At 32.0% G+C, this 26,947-nt stretch overlaps 1 protein-coding gene across 1 annotated transcript in view; it reads right to left on the reverse strand.

Annotated features, from left to right (window-relative positions):
* Window positions 1–904: 904 nt before the first annotated feature.
* Window positions 905–26,947, reverse strand: part of LOC135925479 (probable N-acetylgalactosaminyltransferase 9) — a 71,769-nt gene continuing 45,726 nt past the window's right edge. Inside the window, exons 6-10 of the mRNA XM_065460823.1 lie at window positions 5,004–5,192; window positions 4,098–4,232; window positions 2,687–2,791; window positions 2,296–2,439; window positions 905–1,971 (exon numbers count right to left, since the gene is read on the reverse strand). Of these exons, the coding sequence (XP_065316895.1) occupies window positions 1,822–1,971; window positions 2,296–2,439; window positions 2,687–2,791; window positions 4,098–4,232; window positions 5,004–5,192 (723 nt within the window). The 3' untranslated portion in view covers window positions 905–1,821. The remainder of the gene's footprint in view (window positions 1,972–2,295; window positions 2,440–2,686; window positions 2,792–4,097; window positions 4,233–5,003; window positions 5,193–26,947) is intronic.

Below are 26,947 nucleotides of genomic sequence, written 5' to 3' on the forward strand. Positions count from 1 at the left end.
ATTCGAATTGTATAAATATCCTATTTTATTAAAATAAAGTCTAGTCATTTTCCTTTATTCCCACCCGAGTTATAATCAAGTCACACGTTAAGTTTTCAGATCGTAAATTTTAAGAGTATAAAAGTGAACTAAACTAAAAATTTTATTAAATTTAATTCGAACACTCATATGCAATTAGGCTTCTTCAGAAATTTAAGGTGGGACTCTGCTAGTAAAAAATTATTTTTTTTATCAAGTCGAGACCTCTTCATTAATTGTAGGGCTGGACTTATCGGACAAATCACTCATTTTTTTGAAAAACTGCCATAAACAGGTTCATTGCATGACGCTGACATATCTTATCGGTAAACTATTTCACTTATTAACAAAGAATGGGATCATTAAAATATAAAAGCAGTTTATTAATTTTTCAGTTAAATTTTTATAACCATCTTTGTTATAATATATATTTTCGATATAAATTGTCAAGAATATAGGATATCAGCCAAATATCAGTAGTGCCTTTATATTCGTATGACTTCTTGCAAGATGATATTTCAATTGTTAAGCTTCAATATCATTGATACACCTATTCAAAAATCAATAATTTCAATGGCATATTGCCCATATGGTCCCAATTTATTTGCTATAATTTAATTGTATAAAATTTAACTATTTATCAATATTATAATGTGTATGATGTAATGCATTTAAACATTCATAAAGTTCAATATAATATGTGTCATATTAAATTTGAAAAAAGAAACAATAAGTGATCAGGTTTACTTTATCTCAAGATACTTCTCAAAAGCTAAATAAATTTTATTAGATTATAAACAAATTATTATAAACGAATTGAATGGTAAAAAATAAAACAAGAAGAAAAAACAGTAACAACTTATTTTAATTATAAAATTTCAACCGAGGTTTTCATAAAAAAAACTATAATTCATGCATAAATAATACGATATAATATCACTTAATTTAAATAACTTAATAAAAAAAAATTATATAATGATAACCCATTAAAAGTGACAGCGATATAACTCTCCTCGAGAGTTGACACTATGAAGTTACAATAAAAAACGCTAAAACATGGCTTATCTTGAAATGGAAATTCGGAATATAGATTATGTAGAGTACTCCGGCAAACCAATCTACATTTGGGGTATAATTAGATATTATAAATAAAAATTTTCCATTAAATTTCAAAATGTCCATAAAAAAAACTTGTTGAGGGGGGGGGGGCATATATAATATTTTTATAAAAACGATAAATCTTTTTGGTTCATTATCTCGTCACGATTAAACAGATGTAAGGATTGATCAATTTTTAATTAAATTAAATAATTTCGTTATAAAACTTTTGCGATCATGTATTTTTTTTTAAGGATCTGACCAATCAGGAAAAATATGTATACTGGTAAATTACAACTAGATCACCTACACTATATAATATATTTCGCTATAATAAAATTTGCTTAAAAAAATTTCAAATATTTATATGGTGAGCCAAATATAGTAAACGCGATTCATACAATACATCCCTGAAGGAACACATATAATAATAAAAATGGTAAATTTTGAGTGTTTTTAAATATCATATATGTCCACTAGATAATTAGTAGAAAAATTTAAAATTTGGTTGTAAAGTATATTTAAAAAAATTTATAGGACGGATTTTATTTTTTTATAACTATAAATTTCTTTTTAAAGGACAGATTTTATTTTATAACTATAAATAAAATATTTAAAATAAATATATAGATTTTTATCTCTTAAATCTTTTGATTTATTTTTTGGCATAAAATTTTAAAAGTAAAAAAAGGAACGAAATTAATTTTATCCTAATGTTTGCGATGAACCCTGATTTTGGAAGAGCCACTTTTGAGAAGGAATGTCCTGACAAGTGTTGAAGAAAACGTCTTGGTTTGAACTCCTATTAAACATGTCTATGCAAAGGCCAGAAGATTTGTGTATGATAGGACCGTTCTAAATATGTTTAAAAAGGATGTTATTAGTATGGAACATTTAATAATATGCCATAATAATAAATAAATCCTTATAATTGTTTTTCAATTACACAGTTATATTCCTCGATTACAAATTTATAAACATAAATTCCAAAAAGATATTCTAGAATTACAAATTAATATTTAACAATTTTACAAAAATATTTGCCTATGTAGAGCAAAAAAGTATTTCAGAAAATTTTAAAAAAAAGTTGATTTAGGTCTAAAATTAAGGGATTTTGTAATATTCCCTAATTTAGGGATTTTATATAAATTTAGAAAAAAAATAAATAATGACTAAAACCCGACGAAATATCCAATTGTCAGTTATGCCGTATCCATCGCACTCCTTTACCACTACAGGGGAGTTGATGGTGGCCCCTTCCGTGCCTGTGGAGGCGCAATAATCTTCTATCCTAAGCCTATCGTCCAGGGCTAATGTAAATTGCTTTTGCAAGGAGAGGGAGGAATTATTTTTTAAAACAGTTGAGAATCAACTATTCGAAACATATTGAAATTGAAAATAAAGGTGTATGGAAATGGATTTTTATCTTTCCTCTTCTTATTTATTTATTCTCTCTTTCCCATCCCTTCCTTTCTTTTCTTCTTCCTTTCTTCCTTCCATCCTTTCTCACTTCCTAGTTAAATAGACCCTATAAAAAATATAGTAATATGGAAATATCGAGTTTTCATACCTCCTCGGCACTAAATTCTTGACATTGATAAAGACCCAAGTTTTGCTGCAATTTGAGGTCCCGACCGAGCATGTCAAAGCATATGCTGGTCTCTTCGTTCATAATCTATTTTGAAAATTTGACTCAAGTTTAATTTTGTGATAGTAAAAGAGAATCCCGGAAAAACCCCCGGACCCCCCCCCCCCCCCAGGGAAAAAAAACTATAAATAAGCTAAATTTTTTTAGGCCCTAATTCATTATTTAATGATTACTCATATACTCTCCATAAAAAATGCGTAAACAAGATAAAATGCTGATATTCAAATTGGTACTGGGAAAAAATACCCTAGATTTTTGTCAAAATTATTTGTTATATTAATGAATACAAAATTCATCCTTAATTATGATATTAAGTAGACTAAATTTGACAAAATTTTGTAATAAGAAATATTTATTTTGGTAAATCATGATTATGTATATGCAGATTTAATCATTTAGAATAATAATTATATGGGTTGACATTGAATATTGAAGGAAAATAGTTCTTATAAAATCTGGAAGGCTTCGCACCCCATCACGATATTCCTCGCAAAGTTTCTTTAACCGACTCTGGATATTGTAACTCTGCAATTTTGTCTTCTGTGTCCAACTAACTACACGCCATCGTTCAAGTTTGGTTTCATCGGTAGCCACTTCGCATTTTATTTTTTAAATCAATTCCCAGATTGATGGATGTTTATTCCCAACCAGATTAGAAAAACGATAATTCCAACCTTCGCATTGATTATATATACGTTCTTCGTGGGATAAAGTTTTCTGATTCACGTTCCAAGTTTCTGGAGGAAATCGAGGCTCAGTTAGACGTATCTGGGATTGAGAATTGCTTCTTGTGACCTCCCTTGATATAATTTTTATCGAAATAATCAAGAATATACTTAGTATTGCTCGGGGTAACCGATCTCAGGAATATCATGCCCATATCACATAAAGGAACAAATGCTAAGCCGCCCATCATGCCACAAAAGAAGCTTAGAGTTCATCGGTCCTTTATTGGCTTTTCAGATATAGCTTCTGAATTTTTCTATAGGTACTTTGACATAAATGGTAAAAGCATCCTTTGATTTTTTTTCCATGAGGTATTTTTTCCGGAGTTTTTTTCTCTATTCCCAGTAAAAGGTAAGAAAAAGAACCTAAGTTTTAAATAGGGAACGCGATATATATCGTTCATATTATTTGAGCTAATCAATTTACAAATCAACTCCTAATATTTAGGAAATATCTTGGTTGTTGCAAAATAAGATGTAGTTAAAAATGAATAGAGATTTAAATTTCATTTTCATTGAAAAATCTGCATTTCAAAAGTATAAATGTACCAGAAGCTATTGATTAAGATATAAGAAACTAAATTTAAATAATGATAAAATATAACTACCTTTCCGTATGCCTTAACATTTTCGTCGGGGATAAATTTTTCGGGGAAGACGTTATCCAAAAACCATTTAAAACTCTTGCATTTTAGTTTCCTCCTCAGGGCTACCCGTTCGGATATATCACCACACTCTTTATCCTTGACATAGCATTTTCATAGTTATTATTATTCATATATTATATAATTTATAATCATAAACAATTACATGGTTGTAAAATTGCATAATCGCTCATGGGCTTCTAACCACTCAACTTTAATAGGAGAACCATTTTTTTAAAAAAACGTAATGTCATCTGGTTATAAGAATTATTTTAATATATAGAAAGCAAATATTGGGTGTATTTTTGACCATAACAACATTTCAACTAAAAGTAGATTTAGAACAATATTATAATCCAAATGTATATCTCTTGAAAACTATTGGATTATAGAAGAAAGCTATGTAAGTTCATATATATAATAACGAGGTATCATGGGGAAAAAGGAAGATGGATAGAGAGATTAAAGAAAATAAGAAAAATTTAATATATTAAAAAATGCTGTAAAATGAAACATAATGCTTTTATAACCACACTTAATTATAAGTAGAAATAATTAGAGACCGGATGGCTTATCAACTAAAACTTTACTTGGTCAATTAAATCATTTTCTAAGACTACATTTATTTATCATTCATTCCTACAAAACCAATATAAAAAAAATAAGAAAATATGAATGAAAAATAATTACATTTACTCCTTTTATCTAAATACTAAAATTATGGTTTTTAGCTAATGATCTCCCAACCAGTTTCATTTGAAATATTTATTTATTTTCATTCAAAATAACTTCAAACAAACAGGATACAACAAAAGAAGGAATATACAGACAAAAATATCCCGAAAAGAAGTTAAACATCCTTTTTAAGACCTTTAAATCAACCCGATGAGTATAGAAGAGTCTTATGTAGTCGTCCATCCAGACGCGAGCCATCCTAAGGGAGTTTTTCCCGTGTGTGTCCTTCTTATCGGGCGGCCAGGTAAACGGATGTGTAGAGCGAAAAATGTGTCCGACGTGGGAGCAAGGCACGAACTCAAGTGATCCTCCGCACTGCCACACCTACAAAATCAAATGATAAATTGGGTTTTACTTTCATTTATTTATATCCAGCTTCCTTTAAAAATGTTCTCTCAAATATCCAATATGATTATAATTAGGGGTGTACCGATACCACTTTTTGGAGGCCGATCCGATCTGATATTCCCAATATTAAATTAACATCGGCCAATTACCGATCCGATATCATATCTAATTTTGTATTCTGTAAAGATACCAATGGTTTTAACTTTTAATATACTTTTAATTAGTATAACATTGATAATTTAACTACACCATAACTTATGTCATTTAAATATATTATAATGATCAGTTATAGTTTATATTCAATTCAATTGCAATTCTAAAAGTATATAAAATATTTTTTATTGTTAAATCATTTTTATATAATAAGTAATACATTAATCTCTATACATAATAAGTAATAAACAAATATATATATGAAATTTGAAATAAATATTTAAAATAATATTAACATTAATATATCAAAGATTTCTTTTTAGAAATACCAAAATTTCCAATTTACCAGAGGTCAGCCTGCGGCGATGGTAACTGTCAATATCACCAGCTTCACTAAAAACAGATTCTGAAGAGATTATAGCACACTTTTATAAACAGAATGTGCAAAAAAAATAACAATATGGCAGAATGTTTATTAATTAATTATTATTTAAAAAATATACATAAAAATGGATTTCGATTTTATTTATTAAAATAAATTATTTTAGATATAACTTTTTTTTAAAATTTTATTTTTGTTAAAGACGCCATTTTATATCGGATCGGAAAATTTTATAATATTGGATGATAACCGATATTTTAAAATGGGTGAAATATCGGCCCGATCCGATAAAAATATCGGTACATCCCTAATTATAATATAATCTACATAAATAATACATTGTGTTTTACTTTCATTTATTTCTAAACTATCTTCCTTAAAAATTTTTCTTTTAAAATTATAATCTAGAAAATACACTGAGTTTCCCCTTCATTTATTTCTAACTTTCCTTTTCAATTCTTCGTTTAAAATTTATATACTATTATAATATACTCAGAGGAAGACCCCCCCCCCCACCCCCCGTAGTAAAACTTTTTGAAAAAATGGTTTTCATGATTGCAAAGAATAAAATAGGATACATTCTATTTTAAATTTTAGCAAAAAGTTAAAATAATCGCTATTATTTGCTTAAAAATTAATCTAAAAAAAATCCGGGCCGGGCCTGAAAATATAAAACCCGGGCTGGGCCGAAAAAAATTTATAAAAAAAATCCTAAATGGACTGTGCAAATGGTACCTTTGCAGGTCCCTGATTTAAATATCTCTGTATTAATATTTTATCTCGGGAAAATTTAAAGTATATTTTCTTACATTTTTTAAAATCTTAAACGCTGATGGATAAAAGAAAATTTTATCAACCAAAAAATTACACTAATTTATCCGAATAATAATCAGGGGCGTCGCTAGATAGATACTCTGGTGTTAAAGCACCCCTCTTTTCAAAATTAGCACCAATTTTGGAAAAAAATGGACTCGCCCTAATTTTTAAACAAATAGGACACTAGGGCTTATTTTAAATAAATATTATCTTCCTTTTGGTATTAAATTATAAGAAGTCTACAAATGACAAAATTTTCAGGCCCGGCTTTAATTTTTTAAAGGTTACCGGCCAGGCCAGGTTTTTCAATTTTTTTAGATACAAGTAATTGAAATAATATATGTTGTAACACCAAAATAAACAACTATTTATAATGAATTTTACTATTAGGCATAGAATAACAATTGAAACGCTCAGAATTTTTTAATTAAAAATACTTAAAGCTAAGGATTTATACTGAATTTCACAGATAATTTTCTGAAAATCAAAGACAAATTTGCAAAGTAAAAATTTTCATTTTCTCAGATTTTTTGGTATTAAGTATTTTATTTTGATATTAAAGTTAATCAAATGAATTTTTGAGTTTTAATATTATAGTTTTCGGGTCTAGGCAATGGGAGGAGGGGGGGGGGGTGTTATAATTTTTTAAATATAATAGACATGTATTGTTGTTAAATGGTTCGATTTTTAAAAACAACAAACTCAATATTTTAGCCAAATAAGACACAAGCCTCGAGATCTTGTTAATAGATTTCCAAGCATTTCTACCTTCTATGAGCAAAATCTCTAGGCGTGCCTAATACTCTTAGCTAAAATATTGGGGTAGCCGTTTTTAAAATAATTGAGCCATTTAACAACACTATTAACATGGGTATCAAATGAAAGCTAACAAAAAGATAAACTGATTACATTCTCAATGTCAACAGGATATTTGTTGGAGGGGGTGGGGGTTATATTTCTTAATATTATGTAGACATGGGTGAAAACTAATAAGGAGATTAATTAATTACATTGATTCTCACTCTATGTCTTTGAAGTAGGTAGGGGGGGGGTGTTGAAAATTTCCTAGTATATTATCTCAACATGGGTATCATATAAAAATATCAATTGATTATAATGATACTCACTTCTTCAGTGGGTATAGTAGGGATGGGTGGTTAAAAATATCCTAGCATAATATATGATTATGTAATCAAATGAAAATTTATAGAGGTCGATTGATTACATTGATACGCACCACTCTAAGTCTTCAGAGTGAGTGCGGAGGGTAAAAAAAATATTTAAAAGATCAATTTATTAAATGGATAATCATAACTCAGTTATTCATTCAGAATAGGATGGAGAATTGTAACTTTTACTCATCACTATGTCTTTAGGAGCATTCTGACTTTCTAACATTTAAAATGTGGGAATAATTTCTACCTTTTTATATTATGTTTAAACTATTAACTATTATTTTAGAAATTAAACTTAAAAATATGTTAACGATATTGCTTTTCACAAATAATAATAATAATTTGTTAGCCAAAAATTTAAAAGCTGATAAAAATAAACAAAAAGACTTGTTGAATTTATTTATCTTTTATATGAATTGCGCCGTATATATAGAAAATTAAAATTATGAAAAAAAGGGAAATTTATTTTTCATGGATGTAAAATATTCTAATTTTTTTACGTTCAATTTTCATATCTTTCAAAATAGGTTTTAGAAGTAAATATATTAACTTGAAAACTTTACCTCATTTTTATTTATCCAAAACCATATTTACCAAACAAAATTTTTTTAAAAGAAACCGTCGTCATCGATAGTTTTTATTTAGAGGAGCCGCAAGGACTACGATAACCGAGGGAAGGGTTATGATGGTGATTGAAATCAGCGGGTGCAGAAGTCCACGAGAACGGGACCATTCTTTTTCTCAATTATACCAAGAAAAATTATTTCTGAGCTATTAAATTATTATTTCGGACTTTATACATTCTTCTGAGCGATTCACTTTATAATCTTAGAGTTTAAGTTTTATACCTGAGCAATTAAGTTTTTCATCTGTGCATTGTTCAAGATTCTTTATATTTATAACTAGCTGATAGCCCGTCAAGAACAGGATTGCCAGGTCAAAATTTTTAAATGGAGGGAGAAATTTGATATTTTGCGGGTTAAATATGAAAATTGCGGTAGAAATATAGAAATTACTAAAAAAATAAATTGCGATCCGAAGGTCCACAAAGTGCCTGCCTTCGGCCAAGATTGTGAATTACCTTAGTTATTCCCCTATTAATTCTTATAATTACTTTATATACATTTTAACAAAGTCGGTCACGTTTTATAATTTCAAAGATAATATTTTATACTTAGTTTTAATTTATACTTCTTTGTCTTGGAGGTACTATATTTATATTATATATAAATTTAAACGCGATACGTGATATAAGCGCCTAGCCCATTAAGATACACAAACATACATGGAAATGATAAAATATGAATGATGTTAATTACGTGATACGTGATATATAGCGCATATGCCCTCAGACGTTGAATTAACAACAGAACTACGCTAGGTTTTCCTCATTTTCATATAATTGGAACATAATTTATTTGGGGTGTAAAGTTAAAAATATGAGGACTCTACACGTTTGTGGGAAAGCCGCACGTACTTGTACGCGCAACATTTCGAAAAATGTTACAGACGTTCATATTTAAGGAAAAAGGGCGGGGCAGAAAAAAACAGCCTATGCCCAAGAACTGCAGTATAAGTTATTTACTTTAAAGGTGGGTTGTGGCTGATTTTAAATGTAAGTTTATTAGTTAAAGCTGTGAATCGTTACTATCATAAATTAAAATTTAAAGAGCATACCAATTTAATTTCAGTTTGTCCTGAAAAGGTTTAGAAAATACTAGTTGAGATTAACGCTATAAATTTTAATCAAGCCGAGAGATTTTTCATTTATAATATCTATCCTTAACAGGGTTTCGAACCGTTTTGTATAACGGTTCGGTTCGTTCCGGTTTTTAGTTTAAAATTTTATAAAGGTTTTGTTCCATTTCGGTTTTTTTAAAAAAAATCATATCGGTTCGGTTCGGTTTATAATTTATAACGGTTCTTTTCGGTTTGTTCCGGTTTTTATAAATTTAATTTTAAAAAAAATTAATCATTAACCATGTATATATTAATTTTAGAGAAAAATCTTTTTAGTATATAATTTCTTATTTAATTTATCCATGATAATCTAATAAATATTTTTATTAAATTTAGGAAATATAAATTACACAAATTAGTTTTTTTTTATTTCATAAATAAATAAGATAAAAACAAACATGCGTAAATACAATAATGAATAAAATAATATGTATACTATACTATTTAGGTTTAAAAAGAGAATTCGAACGGATAACTAAATATTTTCTAATATTTCAGGATTTAATTTAGTTCTCTGCGCAGAGAGTATAAACTTAAGGCTTGAAAATGCTCTTTATACGGAGACCTGCATAGCTGGAACTGCTAGCACAGTTATAGCTAACTTATAAAGTTCTGGCATACTATTCTTTACATTTTCCCAATAATTCGAAAGATTAGTATCTTTTTCTAATCTCTCTATATTATCAAATGACTGAATTATATATTCTATTTAGAATACATTTATTATAATTTTCGATGCCCTGAGAATTATTCTTATTAAGACTTTCATGCGACTTTAATAAATCTTCAAAATCATCATCTAAATTATCCTTCGAATACGAACACGTAGGCATAGTATTTAGAATTTTAATATTCTGATTATTTAGATTTCGTATCAAGTTCCAAGTTTTACAAAGATGTTTTCTGGCGATCTCTCTTTCTTCAAAAGTTAAAAATACATTATATCTAGGGTCGAGATAAATAGCAGAGCAAAAAACTTCATTTTTGAAATTTATTTCTCGTGCTTTCATCGTAGAAACTAAAAGTCTGGCAAATGGAGTGTTTACTTTACTCGTTTGCATGAGACATTTGATCCACGCAGCATAAAAATCGCCCATTGTCAATTGTTCACTTTGTAAATATTTTGTCAAAACATAAGCTGGATATAAAGCTTTTAATATGTCACTAATTATTTTAAGATATCTTATTTAATTAACAGATAAATTGTCTAATCTATATAAATTAAGTATTTAAAGAAAAAACAACAAACCTGGTATTATTTGATATATAATGTTGATAATATAAAAATATTTAATTTGATATATAATGTTGATAATATAGAAATATTTAATTTGAAAAGAAATCACCAATTTAAAAAATGCCCCCAAGGAAAATTAAAATTTTAAATTTAGGTTAATAATTTAAAATTAATTATTTTTAAAACCGTTTTGAACCGGTTTAAAATATTTATAACGGTTCGGTTCGCTCTTTTAATATTTTCTTCATAACGGTTCGGTTAAGGTTACGGTTCAGAAAATCATAACGGTTCATTCCGGTTTTGCGGTTCGGTTCGAACCCCTGATCCTTAATCCAGAAGAATTTTTTGATGGAATTTTTACAGTTGTTTAATTTGATAAATTGTTTCATATTTTAGTTCCATTACATCTTTTATAGTTTTATAATACCATAAAGATTTATATTTTGTGTATTCTTTCTTATTATAAGTGTTGAGCCATGTAATGGCATCGTGAACTAGATTATAGTCCGAGTTCCTTATGATATGAGCTAGGAATTGAATACGACGTTTCTTTAAGGTAATATGAATTGGGGTATGTTTTGATATTCTCCATAGATTATTATTTGATAATACTTTTGGGTAAAAGATGCCATTTATAGTTCGGAGGCAGTTATTTATGAATGATTGCAGTCTTATATTCTCTGTTTTATTGATTTCCCATAAGTCCCCACAAAATAGTAATTATAGTAGTGAAAATTCTTAGCCTGGTATACACAGAAATCTCTTTGGTTTTCCAAATTTTCATATAATTATAAAACGCCCCTCTCGATTTTTGTATTATTTTCAACTCTTCTTTACAGCATCCACTATTGTCAAGCATAGCCTAAATATTTTATTTTGTCTACTATCTTAATCACATTTTCTCCAATTGTAAAGTTTAAATTTTGGGCTGCATTTGGGTAAGGAAGAATGAAAGTTTTACTAAAGTTAATTTTTAGACCCAATCTCAGACTTAAGGTTTCTAATAAGTATAGCAAATTTTTTGTTTCTTCAACACTTGTAGACACTATGGCGATATCATCAGCATAAGATATTATCCTATTTTCCACACTTATCGTAACATTGGAACCCATATCCATTAGATTTGCAGCTCCCAGGGCTTCTTTTATGATTTTATACATTATGATATTGAACAAGAAAGGTGAAAGTGTGCATCCTTGTTTCATGCCATTTTTTATTCTGAAAGAGGGGGATAATTGTTAATTTTAAAACAAGCGGATATTAGAATAGTGATTTTTTAGGACGTAGATAACATTAGGTTCGATCCCGCATTCCGAAAGCGTCCTCCACCAAATATATTTAGGGAGTAAGTTTGATACAGATGACATCATCTTGTTTTTAGCAGGACAATAAAAATCTTAGATACAGTAGATGTAAGAGCTACAGCGCGATAGTCATTAAATTTCTTTGGGTCATTTATCTTGGGAAAATTACACAAGAAAGAATTATTCCATTCCACGGGGGTTTTACCGGTTTCCCATATTTTATTAAAAAGAGATAGTAGAAAGGAGGATGCAGTTCTAGGTGCAATTTTGAGATGTTCAGCTGTTATTATATCTAGTTCAGGAGCTTTATTATTACGCAATTTTCTTTTACAATTTCATCTGTGGAGAAACCCGACGGGGGCGGAACTGAGTGCTAGTTTGTGTTTGTTGAGCGGATAGCTCTTCTTGAGTCGAAGACCAACATATAGTAGTTAGTGCTATTTGTTCCTCTTGGTCCGAGATTTGCTTTCCATTTGCTAAAACTAGATATGGAAGCTTCTTGAAGCTGTACGGTTTACAGAAATATTTCAACTTTTTATAAGCATCATAGATTTTATTTTCTTTCATATCCTTATCAATTTCAAAGGCTTTTTTTGCAATGTATCTCCTTCTATCGCTCCTCAACAATTTTTGTACATCTTTCCACAATTCTTTATTCAAATTGTTACCTTCTCTAAGCTGACTAATTTTTGCTATTGTCGCGTTTGTTAACCATTTTCTCCTTGAATAAATATTTATATTTGATCGGAATTTTTAAAATAAAGTTTGGGGACGAAGCCCCCAGGGAATTTTTAACCCCCCCCCCCTTATGAATCAATCCTGGCTACGCCACTGATTTATATATTAAAAACTTTAAAATAATAAAAAAAATTGTGCGGGAGAAATTTAAAAATTATGGTAGATTTCCAATTGCGGTAGTTTTGCGAGAGTAAGATATTTGCGTGTAATTGCCGGAGTCTCCCGCTGATGGGAAGAGACCTGGCAACCCTGGTCAAGAATGAGGGGTAAATCAGAATTTTCTCCTTATGGATAAATAATAAATTTTACCTTCATTTGACGATGGATGAATCAGAATAGTCAAATGAGAAGAATGGATTATCCCATTGGCGTACGCAGGGGGGGGGCAGGGGGACAAATCCCCCACCCAAAGCCAAAAAATGCAGATACCGGATATATTTTTTAAAAATATTATTGTTTATATTAATTTATATTTGTTAATATTTATTCGTATCTCATATTAAATATATATTTAATTACATTTATTATCACATTTATCTACTAAGTAATTTTATCAATTAATTTCGATTTCAAGTTTTCCGGCGTAATATTTACCTTTTATTTTCAAATTTTTAGTGGCGTAATATTTATCTACCATTTTCAAATTTCTAGTCAAATAATAATTATTTCTGAAACTTCTTGTCCAACAGGGAAAAAGAAATTGCAACATTGCCCAACGAGATAGAGTCTCTGCCATCAAGCAGTAACAGCTTTTAAGGAGTTAGAAGAGCCAATTATTTGCTATTGCTGAAATATCACAATGGCCTGAAAGAAATATATCCTCAGAAGCAAGAAAATTATTGGATTCAATGCTTATTTCAAATTTTTTTTCTCATTAGAATGTATTATTTAATTATACAACTATTTTAAGTATTACTTTTCAAAAACAGGACTGACTTGATTAAGAAGATGATAGCGGAGAGCATTTTATAAGAACTCAAGGAAATTAGGGCTAATGTTGATGAAGAATTTCATATTTTACTTTTTTTGTTGAGTCAAAGCAGAGCTATATGTGTTTAATATTTGTCTCCCTCGACTTATAGCAAGGCAAGCTCATCGTTAAAACATTAATATAGGATCAGTAGAAGAGTATATCTTAAATACAGATACATTTATAACCCAAATAAATGAATTTTTAATTCATCATGCAGCACTTACTAATCTGCAAATAACTTCCACAAAAGCCTTCCCAACCTTTTTTAGATGGTGATAAAAAAATATTTGTTAGATTTTTATTATGAGATGTTAAAGTATCTTATGATGCCTTACTAGCTGAATAACTATGTTTATAAGATTAACTATAGTTGATATAGTCATAAAAAATGCTATGGGATGCTCTGCATTATTTCAAACACATTTTAGATTAAATTCCCAATGTATTAAAAGGGTTTATAAATCTTCCCATTAGTAAACTAATGAGAGAACATTCTCTTTTTTAAGAAGAATAACAGAGGCCTGCAAAAGTACTATTTGCAGGGCGCGCCCTGGATTTTTTTTAAAGATTTTTTACGGCCCGGCCTAGGTTTTTTTTAAAAAAATTTCAAATAACGATTTCAAATAAGGCTATTTTAAAAAATACAGCCCGGATTGGGTGTTTTTTTAAAATAATTCAGGCCCGGCCTGGGTGTTTTTTAAAAAAATTTCAAGCCCGGCCCGGGTATATTTAAAAAAAATAAAATACTGCCCGGCCCGGGGATCGGGCCTGCAGGTCTCTGAAAAACATACCAAGATGTACAACATCTGAAAGTAGATTGAAAGGTTTAGATCTTTTGAATATTCATAGGCATTTGACGACAAGCAAGGATGAGATAATTGAAAAATTAGCTCAATCACAACGAAGATTGGATTTTACATTGTAAATGTATAACATACAAAATGCAATTATTCCTAAGAAACTTTTTTTGTATAGGCTCAAAAAATTCAAATTTCTATTTTGGGTCATTTAAGTGATTCTTTAAAGATTATTTTTTTATAATTCACATTAATTTAAAATTGTGTATTAGAAATAGTTATTAGTCCTAATAAATTTAGGCTTGATATTTTTAAAAAACAATAATATTTCTTAAAAAATTTTATTATCCCCTCCCCAGACCAAATTCCTGCGTACGCGCCTGGATTATCCATATTCATTCTTCCAAGATTTCTGTAAATGTTTAGAGAAAAGGTCCAAATATATTTTGGAAAATATGGAATAAAAATATGATTTGTGAGTTATGATATTTATAAATTCTTTTAACAGATTTTCCACATCCAGACGCAATGGTTTTTGCCCTCTCAATGCGTATAAAATCTACATTCATCTCAAAGAATCATTTAAATGCTTTTAAAACCTTCCTAAATACTCTGTTTTTATCCCAAATTTCCTGTTTATTCAAAATTCCTAGAGACATACTGTAACATTAAAACTCCTATATTCAGCTCATATGTCATAGATTCTGACGAAAGGATCCAGCAGCACGTCCTCGTTTATTTTACCTTGGTATTCATTATCTCATCCATTATCTTAAATCTAAATTTGATATGGATATAAATATTTGGTATCTTGATGATGGAACAATCTGTGATGCTCATCCTAAAATAATTGGTTTTCAATTTCTTAAAGCCAATTTTAAAAGACTCATAAAATTAAATTTTTTATTGAGTACATAAATAATAAAAATTAAAAAAAATAAGGAAATTAATATAATTAAAATAAAGTATACCAAGTTGGATTAAGAAAAAAAAATGACCTTTGCTGGGATTCGAACCCAAAGCCATCAGATTTGTAAGCGACGCTCTTGCCGATTAGGCCACAGACGCTTTTCAAAATTTACGATTTATATATTATAAATTGTGACACTGTGAGTGTAACACGGTTTTTATATATATCATAGATAGTATTATTTTTTCATTTTATAATTTATAAGTTTAAGTAAAAACATTAAAATAATATATAAAGAGTCAAATCAACCTATATAATAATATTTAAACATTGGACAGGCAAGCTGAACAAAATTTTTAAATAAATGAGCAGCTGGTGCACCAAAACTTGCCCATGGCAGACCTCTAGTCAGGATGACATGAGAAACAGCAGATCATAATGGATTTTACCTCTGCCAAAGAATCCATTTATAAATGATATGCTTCTGTAACTTTTATTTTCCCATGTATTTACCACCAGAGGTCTGTAAATGACATTTTATGTCCAATGGAAATTTAGTTAATGCCCTTCCCAAATGACGGAACCAACAAGTTAGATTTAAAAAAAATACCAAGTTGGATTAAGAAAAAAAAATGATCTTTGCTGGGATTCGAACCCAAAGCCATCAGATTTGTGAACGACGCTCTTGCCGATTAGGCCACAGATGATTTTCAAAATTCACGATTTTTAAAATATATATTATAAATTGCGACAGTGAGCGTGACATGGCTTTTATATGTATTATAGATATTGGGGAACGAGAGTCGCTACGATAACCGCCATGACAATCGATATTATAATTGAATCGCTACGACAATTGCAATAAAAGATCAATACAACGATAATCAAAATTACCATGGAAATATGAGACTTGAAAACATATTCAAATCGTACTATAACAATTACCCAAAGTTCAGTTAAAGATACAATTGGGCATAACAATAATTACAACTTTAGAAACAACGACTCTAGACAGAACAATTCGACAAACAACTTTAGGTTCAATATAGACATGCGATACACGTAACTTACATTAAACAAAGGACAGACATACCTTCAATGCCAAAACACAAGGCACTTGGATATCATGGCAATAACAAGCTTACATAAATGGATAGTAAATATATTATTTATCCAATGCAGACCTAAAATTAATCAATCTGAAACCCTTTTTTAAATAAATTATTGTTCTAATGCTAACCCAAAATTAATCACTCTGAAACCTTCTTTTTTTATAATCAATACTTTTATTAATAAATTAAAAAATATCACTCTCAAAAAAAAAACTAATAATACTTTTATAATAATTTGTGGAAAAAAAAATATATCATATCACATGTTTTTTTACAATCCAATCAACCTTATTTAAATCGGTTGATTGGCATTTCGCGTAATAAACATATATATCCGTATTTACAAATACGACATGCCACCCCTTTATGGGCTCATGGCATATCGGCATACATAAAACAAAAATTCTAACATAATTCAACATGCATACTAAATGCCTATATATTTATATATTTATTCGCGATGGACATTAAGTGCCCTAAAAAAAATATAAGGCCTACACTACTATTATGAGAATATCTTCACAAATAACCTTCCTAGGCAGACATGGGGTTGCCCCAAAAATCATCAGTGCCAGCCGTCTGCGGAACATCAGTGGCTAGAGTGGCCACAGCTCTCTACAATACATCTCCCGCACTCTGCCCGCGAGATCTGCCCGGTTGTTGAACACGATCATCGTAGTTTCGTATCGTTTGAGGATGTCGATCAATATTCTCGGCAGTCCTTATAAGAACGGAAGTTGTAGGCTGCCCCGAATCCATCTCCCTATAGGTACGTTTCGGCCCTTCATGCGTCTCCACACGTGGGTTCTCCGATATGACTCCCATAGGCACACATATCTCCCTGGGTAGTTTGAGTACACTGATGTCTGAGATGACCCTCTTCCTGACAATTGTAGTACCGTTTGTGTCTAACTCCGGAGGTCGGCGGATGATTTTCGTCCCTTTGTCTTTCGCCCAAAATCATACCATTGTTTTTCTTTATTAATGTAACTTGTAGGTAAAATTCCCCTAAATCAACTAGTCGAAACACGGTTTCCATTCCAAAGTACCAAAGATGTTGTTTGAGGAAGCAGCCAAAAGTTTAAAAATTTATAATTTAATTTTTACAACTAACTTAAATTTTTTATATAAAAAATTTTTTACAAAAAAAAAATTAAATTTAATAAAAACTTTTATAAAAAAAAACTTACACTTTATATATAAAAATTTTTTTTATATTTATTAACACAATTACAACCTCTACCAGGCTCCCTTCTACCATTCTTCCCTTTTATTTTATTTTATTTTAACAATTACATTTTACATTTTCTTTTATGGCCTGGCCGAAAATACATGGACCATTACAATATAAACTAGAAAAGGGGGGGCAAAAAAAACCAAACACGCCGCACGTGCCAACCACGAGAAAACAATTATTTATAATTTTGCAACACACCAAAAAGAAGCGTACATAAAAAAAATAATGTTTTTCTTCTCCCTTTTATAACAAGCTCTTTACCGTCCATTCAACTTTTCCCTCTTATTCCTCCTTATGTACCACAGCCGTACTACTTTTCATCTTATACTACCATACACCCGACATAAAAAGTTTGATAAAAAAAAATTTAATATAACTTTAATTCTCCAAAACATACCAGAAGATTCTTATCTCCTTTTTACCATACGATTTCCACCATAAAGTTAAAACTTATTTATTACAAACAACTGGCATACCAATTTTTCCATTACAAACATGAAAGAATTAACATCAATGACTTTGCATTTTATCAATACCTCTCACTACCATCGTGTAATAATACATAAACCAATAAACTTGCATTTTATCAATACATCTCACTACTATCGTGTAATAATGAATGCACCAAAACAAAAAAAACCATCAGTTCACGTACATTCTAATTCCCGTTTATGCTTTATTTTTGAATAAATATATTTTACCACTGCTCTAAGATGAGCCTAAACCTTCGGGTTGAACCTCCCATTTTCATTTTTTTTAAACATTATACATATCTAATCTACTTTACATTCCCTCCAAACTACCCTCTAAGTCGGACATCATCATTATGGCGCACCACCGTGCCGCCAATTTCCAACTGAACTAAACTCAACTTCGAGCCTTTATTTTCACTGACAATGCCCTTGACCCATTTTCTGCCCCTCCCATCAAACAGGCGGGTCCATACCTTTTCCCCAACACCGAATTTAAATTTCGAGTCTTCCAGAACTAAATTTCCTTTGTCCTTTATTTTTAAAAAATCCAACGGCAACCTAGTTCCGACCAAGGAATAATTCCGTAGGGCTCATTCCCTCCCGATTTCGCGAGTTAAGATAATACAACTGAGCTAAGTACGCTCCATCCTTATAATTTACTGATTTCCTTAGCCAATTCTTCACGACGGCTACCATTCTCTCAGCCTGCCCATTCGAGCTGGGATGATAAGGCGACGTCAAAATATGCCGAGTCTGTGACTCCACATAAAACTGTTTGAATTCATCGCTCACGAATGCTGGCCCCCCGTCAGAAACAATGGTATCTGGCAAACCGAATCGGGCGTACAATTCCCGTATTTTCCTAATCACTATTCTGGTGGCATACCCATTAACCTCGGTGTATTCCACCCATTTTGAATACGAATCAACCAATAAAAAATACGCCCTTTTATCCAGATCAAAGAAATCTATGTGAATACGCTCCCAAGGTTTCTTTGCCCGGGGCCAAACCTGACCTACCTCCTTACGGGGCATAGCTGCACACGTATTACAAGGAACGCATTTCCTTGTAATTTTTTGATATCATTGCCCATACCTGGCCACCAAACATACTCCCTCGCCCAAGATTTCATCTTTTCCCGACCTTGATGCCCCGCATGTAATAAATTCAAAATTTTGCCACCTAATTTATAAGGAATTATCGCTCTATTTGCCCTCATTACACAATCATCAACAATTGACAATTCCCTTTCAATTTTTTTTAAATTTTTTCCAACCATTATTTCCCCACGGGTTTTCCCCGTTATATATAATTTTATTTGACTCAGCTCTTTATCTTTTAAAGTACTGACTTTAAGTTCTTCCCAGTTGGTAGGACATCCTCGGAGCATATGCGAAAGCGAACACACCAATGCTTTCTCATTGTCCCGAACCTTATCCTTATTCCCTTCATCATTTCTTTCATTTAATCCTAATCGGGACAAAATATCAGGCAAACAATTCTCTTTACCCCCACGCAGGCGCGTACGCAGGAATTTGGTCTGGGGGGGGATAATAAATTTTTTTAAGAAATAATATTTTTAATTAAAAATACTAAGCATAAATTTATTAGGATTAATAACTTTTCTAATACACAATTTTAAACTAATATGAATTAAAAAAATTATATATATAAACCGGCATTTAAATGTGAATCATAAAATATAAAGTGAATATAACCCACGATATGAATCACCTAAATGACCCAAAATTGAAATTTGAATTTTTTGAGCTTTTAAAATATATAAAGTATAAAAAATTTAAATGTTGTAAATATAAATTAATACACAAAAAGTTTCTTAGGAATAATTGTATTTTGTATGTTTTGAGCTAATTTTTCAATTAACAATCCTTGCTTGGCATTAAATGTCTATGAATATTCAAAAGATCCAAATCATTCAATCTACTTTCAGATGTTGTATTTCATAGGTATGTTTTTCACAGACTTGCAGGCCCGGCCCCTGAGCCGGACCGTATTTTAATTTTTTTAAATATACCCGGGCCGGGCTCGTAATTTTTTTTTTAAAAAACACCCGGGCTGGGCTTGAAAATTTTTTAAGAAAAAATATCCGAGCCGAGTTGTATATTTTAAAACCAAATATTTGAAATCGCCATTATTAGCTATAAATATCAAAAATAAATATAATTTATTTTAAAAAATTCGGGCTAAGCCAGCCGGGCCGGGCCTGAAAATTTTTTTAAAAAAAACCCGGGTCGGAAAAAATTTTAAAATAAAATCTGGGCCTGGTCCTGCAAATGGTACCTCTGCAAGGCTCTGTTATTCTTCTTAAAAACATGAATTTTCTCTCATTAGTTTACTAAAGAGCTGCTAATATATATATAACCATTTTAATAATTGGGAGTATAATCTAAAATGTGTTTGAAATAAAAAGCATCCATAGCATTTTTTGGGACTGTATCAACCATAGTTAATCTTTTAATCATAGTTATTCAGCTAATAAGGCATCATAAGATATTTTAACATCTTCATGATAAAAATATAACAAATATTTATATTTTTTTTCTATCACCATATGAAAAAGGTTGGGAGAGGGGACATTTGTTTTATAATACTCTTCTACTGATCCTATATTAATGTTTTGATGATGAGCTTGCTTGCTGCAAGTCGAGGGGGGCAAATATTTAACACGTATAGCTCTGCTTTTGACTCAACAATAACATATAAAATATGAAATTCTTCAACAACACTAGCTCTCTCCGTTATTCTCATCTTCTTAATCAAGTCAATGTTATGTTTTTAAAAGTATTACATAAAATAGTTGTATAATTAAATAATACATTCTAATGAGAAAAAAAATTTGGAATAAGTATTGAATCCAATAATTTTCTTGCTTCTGAGGAAATATTTCTTTCAAGCCATTGTGATATTTCAGTAATAACATTAATAATCAGCTCTTCTAACTCCAAAATAGCTGTTACTGTGGCGGAGACTCGATCTCGTTGGACAAGCTTGCAATTTTTTTCTCCCTGTTGGACAAGGAGTTTCAGAGATAATTATTATTTTATTAGAAATTTAGATAAATATTACGCCACTAAAATTTGAAAATAATAGGTAAATTACGCCAAGGAAAACTTGAAATCGAAATTGATTGATAAAATAACTTAGTAGATGAATGTGATAAATAAAATATATATATATGTATATATGAGATAAGAATAAATATTAACAAATATAAATTAATATTAACAATAATATTTTTGAAAAATATAATCCGGCATCTGCATTTTTTGGCTTTGGGGGGATTTGCCCCCCTGCCCCCCCCCCCGCTGCGTACGCGCCTGCCCCCACGGTATCGGATCTCCACGTTAAAGCTGCCCACCAACAACAACCAACGTTGTAACCGGGGAGACATCATTAACTCCTGATTGTCCTTCCGGAATAAGTGGATTAACGGTTTGTGATCAGTAAAAATTACAAATCTTTTACCAATCAAATACTCACAGCACTTTGTCAAACCGAAAATCACTGCCAGAGCCTCCTGTTCAATCACAGAATACCTGGTCTCCACCTCACGAAAAACAACACGGGTCTCTCCAAGCCCTCTATTACCTGTAATTCCTTATAAATTAGGTGGCAAAATTTTGAATTTATTACATGCGGGGCATCAAGGTCGGGAAAAGATGAAATCTTGGGCGAGGGAGTATGTTTGGTGGCCAGGTATGGGCAATGATATCAAAAAATTACAAGGAAATGCGTTCCTTGTAATACGTGTGCAGCTATGCCCCGTAAGGAGGTAGGTCAGGTTTGGCCCCGGGCAAAGAAACCTTGGGAGCGTATTCACATAGATTTCTTTGATCTGGATAAAAGGGCGTATTTTTTATTGGTTGATTCGTATTCAAAATGGGTGGAATACACCGAGGTTAATGGGTATGCCACCAGAATAGTGATTAGGAAAATACGGGAATTGTACGCCCGATTCGGTTTGCCAGATACCATTGTTTCTGACGGGGGGCCAGCATTCGTGAGCGATGAATTCAAACAGTTTTATGTGGAGTCACAGACTCGGCATATTTTGACGTCGCCTTATCATCCCAGCTCGAATGGGCAGGCTGAGAGAATGGTAGCCGTCGTGAAGAATTGGCTAAGGAAATCAGTAAATTATAAGGATGGAGCGTACTTAGCTCAGTTGTATTATCTTAACTCGCGAAATCGGGAGGGAATGAGCCCTACGGAATTATTCCTTGGTCGGAACTAGGTTGCCGTTGGATTTTTTAAAAATAAAGGACAAAGGAAATTTAGTTCTGGAAGACTCGAAATTTAAATTCGGTGTTGGGGAAAAGGTATGGACCCGCCTGTTTGATGGGAGGGGCAGAAAATGGGTCAAGGGCATTGTCAGTGAAAATAAAGGCTCGAAGTTGAGTTTAGTTCAGTTGGAAATTGGCGGCACGGTGGTGCGCCATAATGATGATGTCCGACTTAGAGGGTAGTTTGGAGGGAATGTAAAGTAGATTAGATATGTATAATGTTTAAAAAAAATGAAAATGGGAGGTTCAACCCGAAGGTTTAGGCTCATCTTAGAGCAGTGGTAAAATATATTTATTCAAAAATAAAGCATAAACGGGAATTAGAATGTACGTGAACTGATGGTTTTTTTTGTTTTGGTGCATTCATTATTACACGATAGTAGTGAGATGTATTGATAAAATGCAAGTTTATTGGTTTATGTATTATTACACGATGGTAGTGAGAGGTATTGATAAAATGCAAAGTCATTGATGTTAATTCTTTCATGTTTGTAATGGAAAAATTGGTATGCCAGTTGTTTGTAATAAATAAGTTTTAACTTTATGGTGGAAATCGTATGGTAAAAAGGAGATAAGAATCTTCTGGTATGTTTTGGAGAATTAAAGTTATATTAAATTTTTTTTTATCAAACTTTTTATGTCGGGTGTATGGTAGTATAAGATGAAAAGTACCAACTATTACGTTGTGCCGTATAAGTCCGAATAGAAAGCAAAACTCCGAGTATAATAATTTTATTGAATTTCCCACACAAAAAAATGAATAGAGTGACATATTTGATGATATTTATTGGGTGAACATTAATAAATAAATTGTGCAGGTTCATTATTAGACCGTATTTTAATATTTTGTTTTATTTTATTTTTAGATATCGAAATTAAGTTTTGTTAAATCATAATGAGATTGTATTTTATGCGCTTCCCTATAAAAGGGAAGCGAAATATTATAAAAATTATTAACTATTTTATTTTTGCTTTTAATATATTTTTTTTTGGTTGTAATAGTAAATTTGAAATAAAATTATTCATTTTTTTGTGTGGGAAATTCAATAAAATTATTATACTCGGAGTTTTGCTTTCTATTCGGACTTATACGGCACAACGTAATAGTTGGTGCCGTGACCAAAAAAATAAAGTAAAAACAATTATTTTTATAAATTATTTTTGGAAAAACATTTTTGTGGAGCGTTGTGGTGGATAAGATCGTCAATTTGAAGAACCGTCAAGAACAAGTACCGTCAAGAGCAAGTACCGTCAAGAGCAAGTACCGTCAAGAACAAGTACCGTCAAGGACAAGTACCGTGTGTAATAAGGGACCGTTTGGGTTGAAAGACCGTCAAGAACAAGTACCGTCAAAAGAGGTGACTGTGGAGTGAAAATTTTCAAAAAACGTAAAGTACACGGAAGTGCTGCCCAAATTTTTGCCGATATAAATCTATTTGACGAAAATCGAAAATTTACTGAAAAAGTAGAGTACACGGAAGTGCTGCCCAAATTTTTGTCTATATAAATCTATTAGAAGAAATTCCAAAAAAGTTTATTAGAAAGCAAGTTACACGAAAGTGCTGCCGATTTTTTTTTTCAAAAGACGTCAATACACGTAAGAGATTAAAGATTAGCGGAAGGTATTGATTTTTTTTTGAAATTGATAAATGTATATGTGTATTATTGGAGTTTTTACCTTATTGATTTTATCTTATTGTCTGACATTACAAGTAGTTAAGATATTTTTGGTGAAATTAATTATTAATTTTTTGTGAATATTTTATAAAATTTAGTGTTGTTAGAGAAATAAATTAGGAAAAATTTAAATACTTAAATATTTTAATGAAGGGTTTTAAAATTACAAAATATGTGGAGTTGCAATATAATGTATTGGGAGCGGTGGTAGTGTTGATGATATGGTTGTGTAGTTTATATTTTGGAAGGAGAATGCGAAGAGAAAGGAGTATTAGGATTCGTGGGCAATCGTTGTTGGTAGAGGGGCATAATGGAGAGGATGATAGGTTGGGGAGAGTGACGTGGTTACCGGTTCAAGAAATAATGAAGGGTTGGGTCAATAATGAAGAAATTGACCGGTTAAAGAACGAGAGGATAGATGACAGACATTTGGATATATACCGTGGACGTCAAGATATGCCAAGGCCGTTCAACAGTGGGGGACAGAGAGGTCGGAATGGTAGATGTTATAAATGTGGGGAGATGGGTCATATTGCGGTGAATTGTAGAGATGTCAAATGTTTTGCGTGTGGGGAGATGGGACATATTTCGACATATTGTCCGGGCAGAGCAGAGAGAATACGTTGCACGGGTTGTGGAAGATTTGGACATGTGTTAAAGGATTGCCGAGTGGGAAAGGTGGAAACAAGGGCAGGTTTTCCACAGAGAGGAGAGTCGTCGGGGGTCGTGAATATGAGGAGTATGACGGAGATAGCTGGAAAAGAAGGAAAGGATATTGGAGAGGAGATGACGTGTTTCAAGTGCCGAGAAAGGGGACATTGGGCCAGAGATTGTAATAAAGATTGACTATATGATGGGAAGGAGAGTAAAATAATGACCGTGGCGTTAGGAGGGGGCAAGAAAGAGTTGAGAGTTAAAATGTTGCAGCAGGAGGTTCAAAGGGAGTTAATGTATCTGCCGAGTCCAAGGGTATGGTTCGATATCAACGGGAAGATGGTATCTATGTTATTTGATACCGGAGCAGCTATTTCGGTGATGGGATATGAGGATTTTAGAAGACTTTGGCCGGGTAGTAATATAATTAGAGACGTTATGCAAGTGAGGCAGTTTGATGGATCGGAGATGGAGATGATGGGAAGAGTGCATATTGGGGAGGTAGGAAGGGAAGGATGTAAAATGTTGGACTTATGGATAATTAACCGAGACGTTGAGCCGGTGATGGGATGGGATTGGATTACAAATGTAGGGCCGAGGTATGGATTCTGGGGAGTATTTGCCCGATGGGGAGTATTTGTGGCGATCGAAGAAGATATTCGGGAAGACTTGATAAATATGGTCCGAGTGAATGAAGAGAAGAGAATGTCGAGAGAAAATTTGGAATGGATGGAGGGCCGAGATAATATTGAAGTAGACGATGGAAGATCCATGTTTTGGGGGGAAAGTGAAGAGAATGCGAGAGAATATATGTTGGGGAGAGGTCCGATTTATGTAGATGGAGAAATAGGAAATGTCCAAGACAGTAGATATGGAGTATTGAGGCCGCTGGTTAGTGAGAAGAAGGGAGAGAATTTTGTAGAACAAGGAGTTGCGAAAAATTTGTGGGGGTGTGGAGAGGGAATAAAGGATGTCCAAAAGGAGGTGGAGAAGTTAGTGGAGAGGTATGGAGAAATATTTGAGGAAGAGTTGGGTTGTTTGAAGGGTTATGAGGTGGAGATTCGGATGAAGGAGGGAAGTGTGCCGAAGTATTGTGCTGTACGTCGTGTACCTTTTGAATGGAGGCGAGAGGTAGAGCAAGAGTTGGATAGATGGGTAAAGGAAGATATTGTATGTCCGGTCGAATATAGCGAGTGGGCGACACCTTTAGTACCGGTGAAAAAGGCTAATGGGAAGTTGAGATTATGTGCAGATTTCCGAGTAACATTGAATCCGTGGGTAGTGGAAGTAAAATATCCGTTACCGAGGATAGAGGAGATATTGGCGAATTTGAAGGGGAGTTTATATTTTTCGAAGGTGGATTTTTCTAATGCGTATTTGCAGTTGAAGGTAAGGAAGGAGATGCAGAAGTTGCTGACCATAACTACGCCCAAGGGACTATTTGCGTTTAAGAGATTGCCGTTTGGGTTGAGTGTTTCGGCACCCATATTTCAGAGGACAATGGCGGCCGTTTTTCAGGGTTTGGAGGGAGTATTTTATTATATGGACGATGTCTTGATAACAGGTATTACGCAGGAGGAGCATAATAGGAGGCTAGAGGAGGTATTTTGGAGAATCAAAGAGAAGGGATTGCGTGCTAGTAGAGAAAAAAGCGTGTTTGGAGTAATGGAGGTTGTTTATTTGGGTCATCGGATTAATGGAGTAGAGGTTAGACCGTTGGATAAGAATATGGTGGGTATTGCAAACATGTTGAGGCCGAAATGCAAGTCGGAAATACAGTCTTTTCTGGGAATGGTTAACTATTATCACAGGTTTGTAGAGAATTTTGCGGAGATAGCGGCACCTTTGTACCAGTTGTTGAAAAAGGGAGAGAGATTTGATTGGGGAGATGAACAGGAGGAGGCGTTTGAGGAGTTGAAGTGCCGGATTTGAAAAGAGCCCGTCTTAGTGTGTTTTAATAATGAACTGGAGGTGATATTGGCGGTAGATGCGTCTCAAAGGGGAGTAGGAGGAGCGTTATTGCATCGTATAGAAGAGCTGGAGAGACC

Source organism: Gordionus sp. m RMFG-2023, chromosome 1, assembly GCF_954871325.1.
Source record: "Gordionus sp. m RMFG-2023 chromosome 1, tfGorSpeb1-WG-v2, whole genome shotgun sequence".
NCBI lineage: Eukaryota > Metazoa > Nematomorpha > Gordioida > Chordodea > Parachordodidae > Gordionus > Gordionus sp. m RMFG-2023.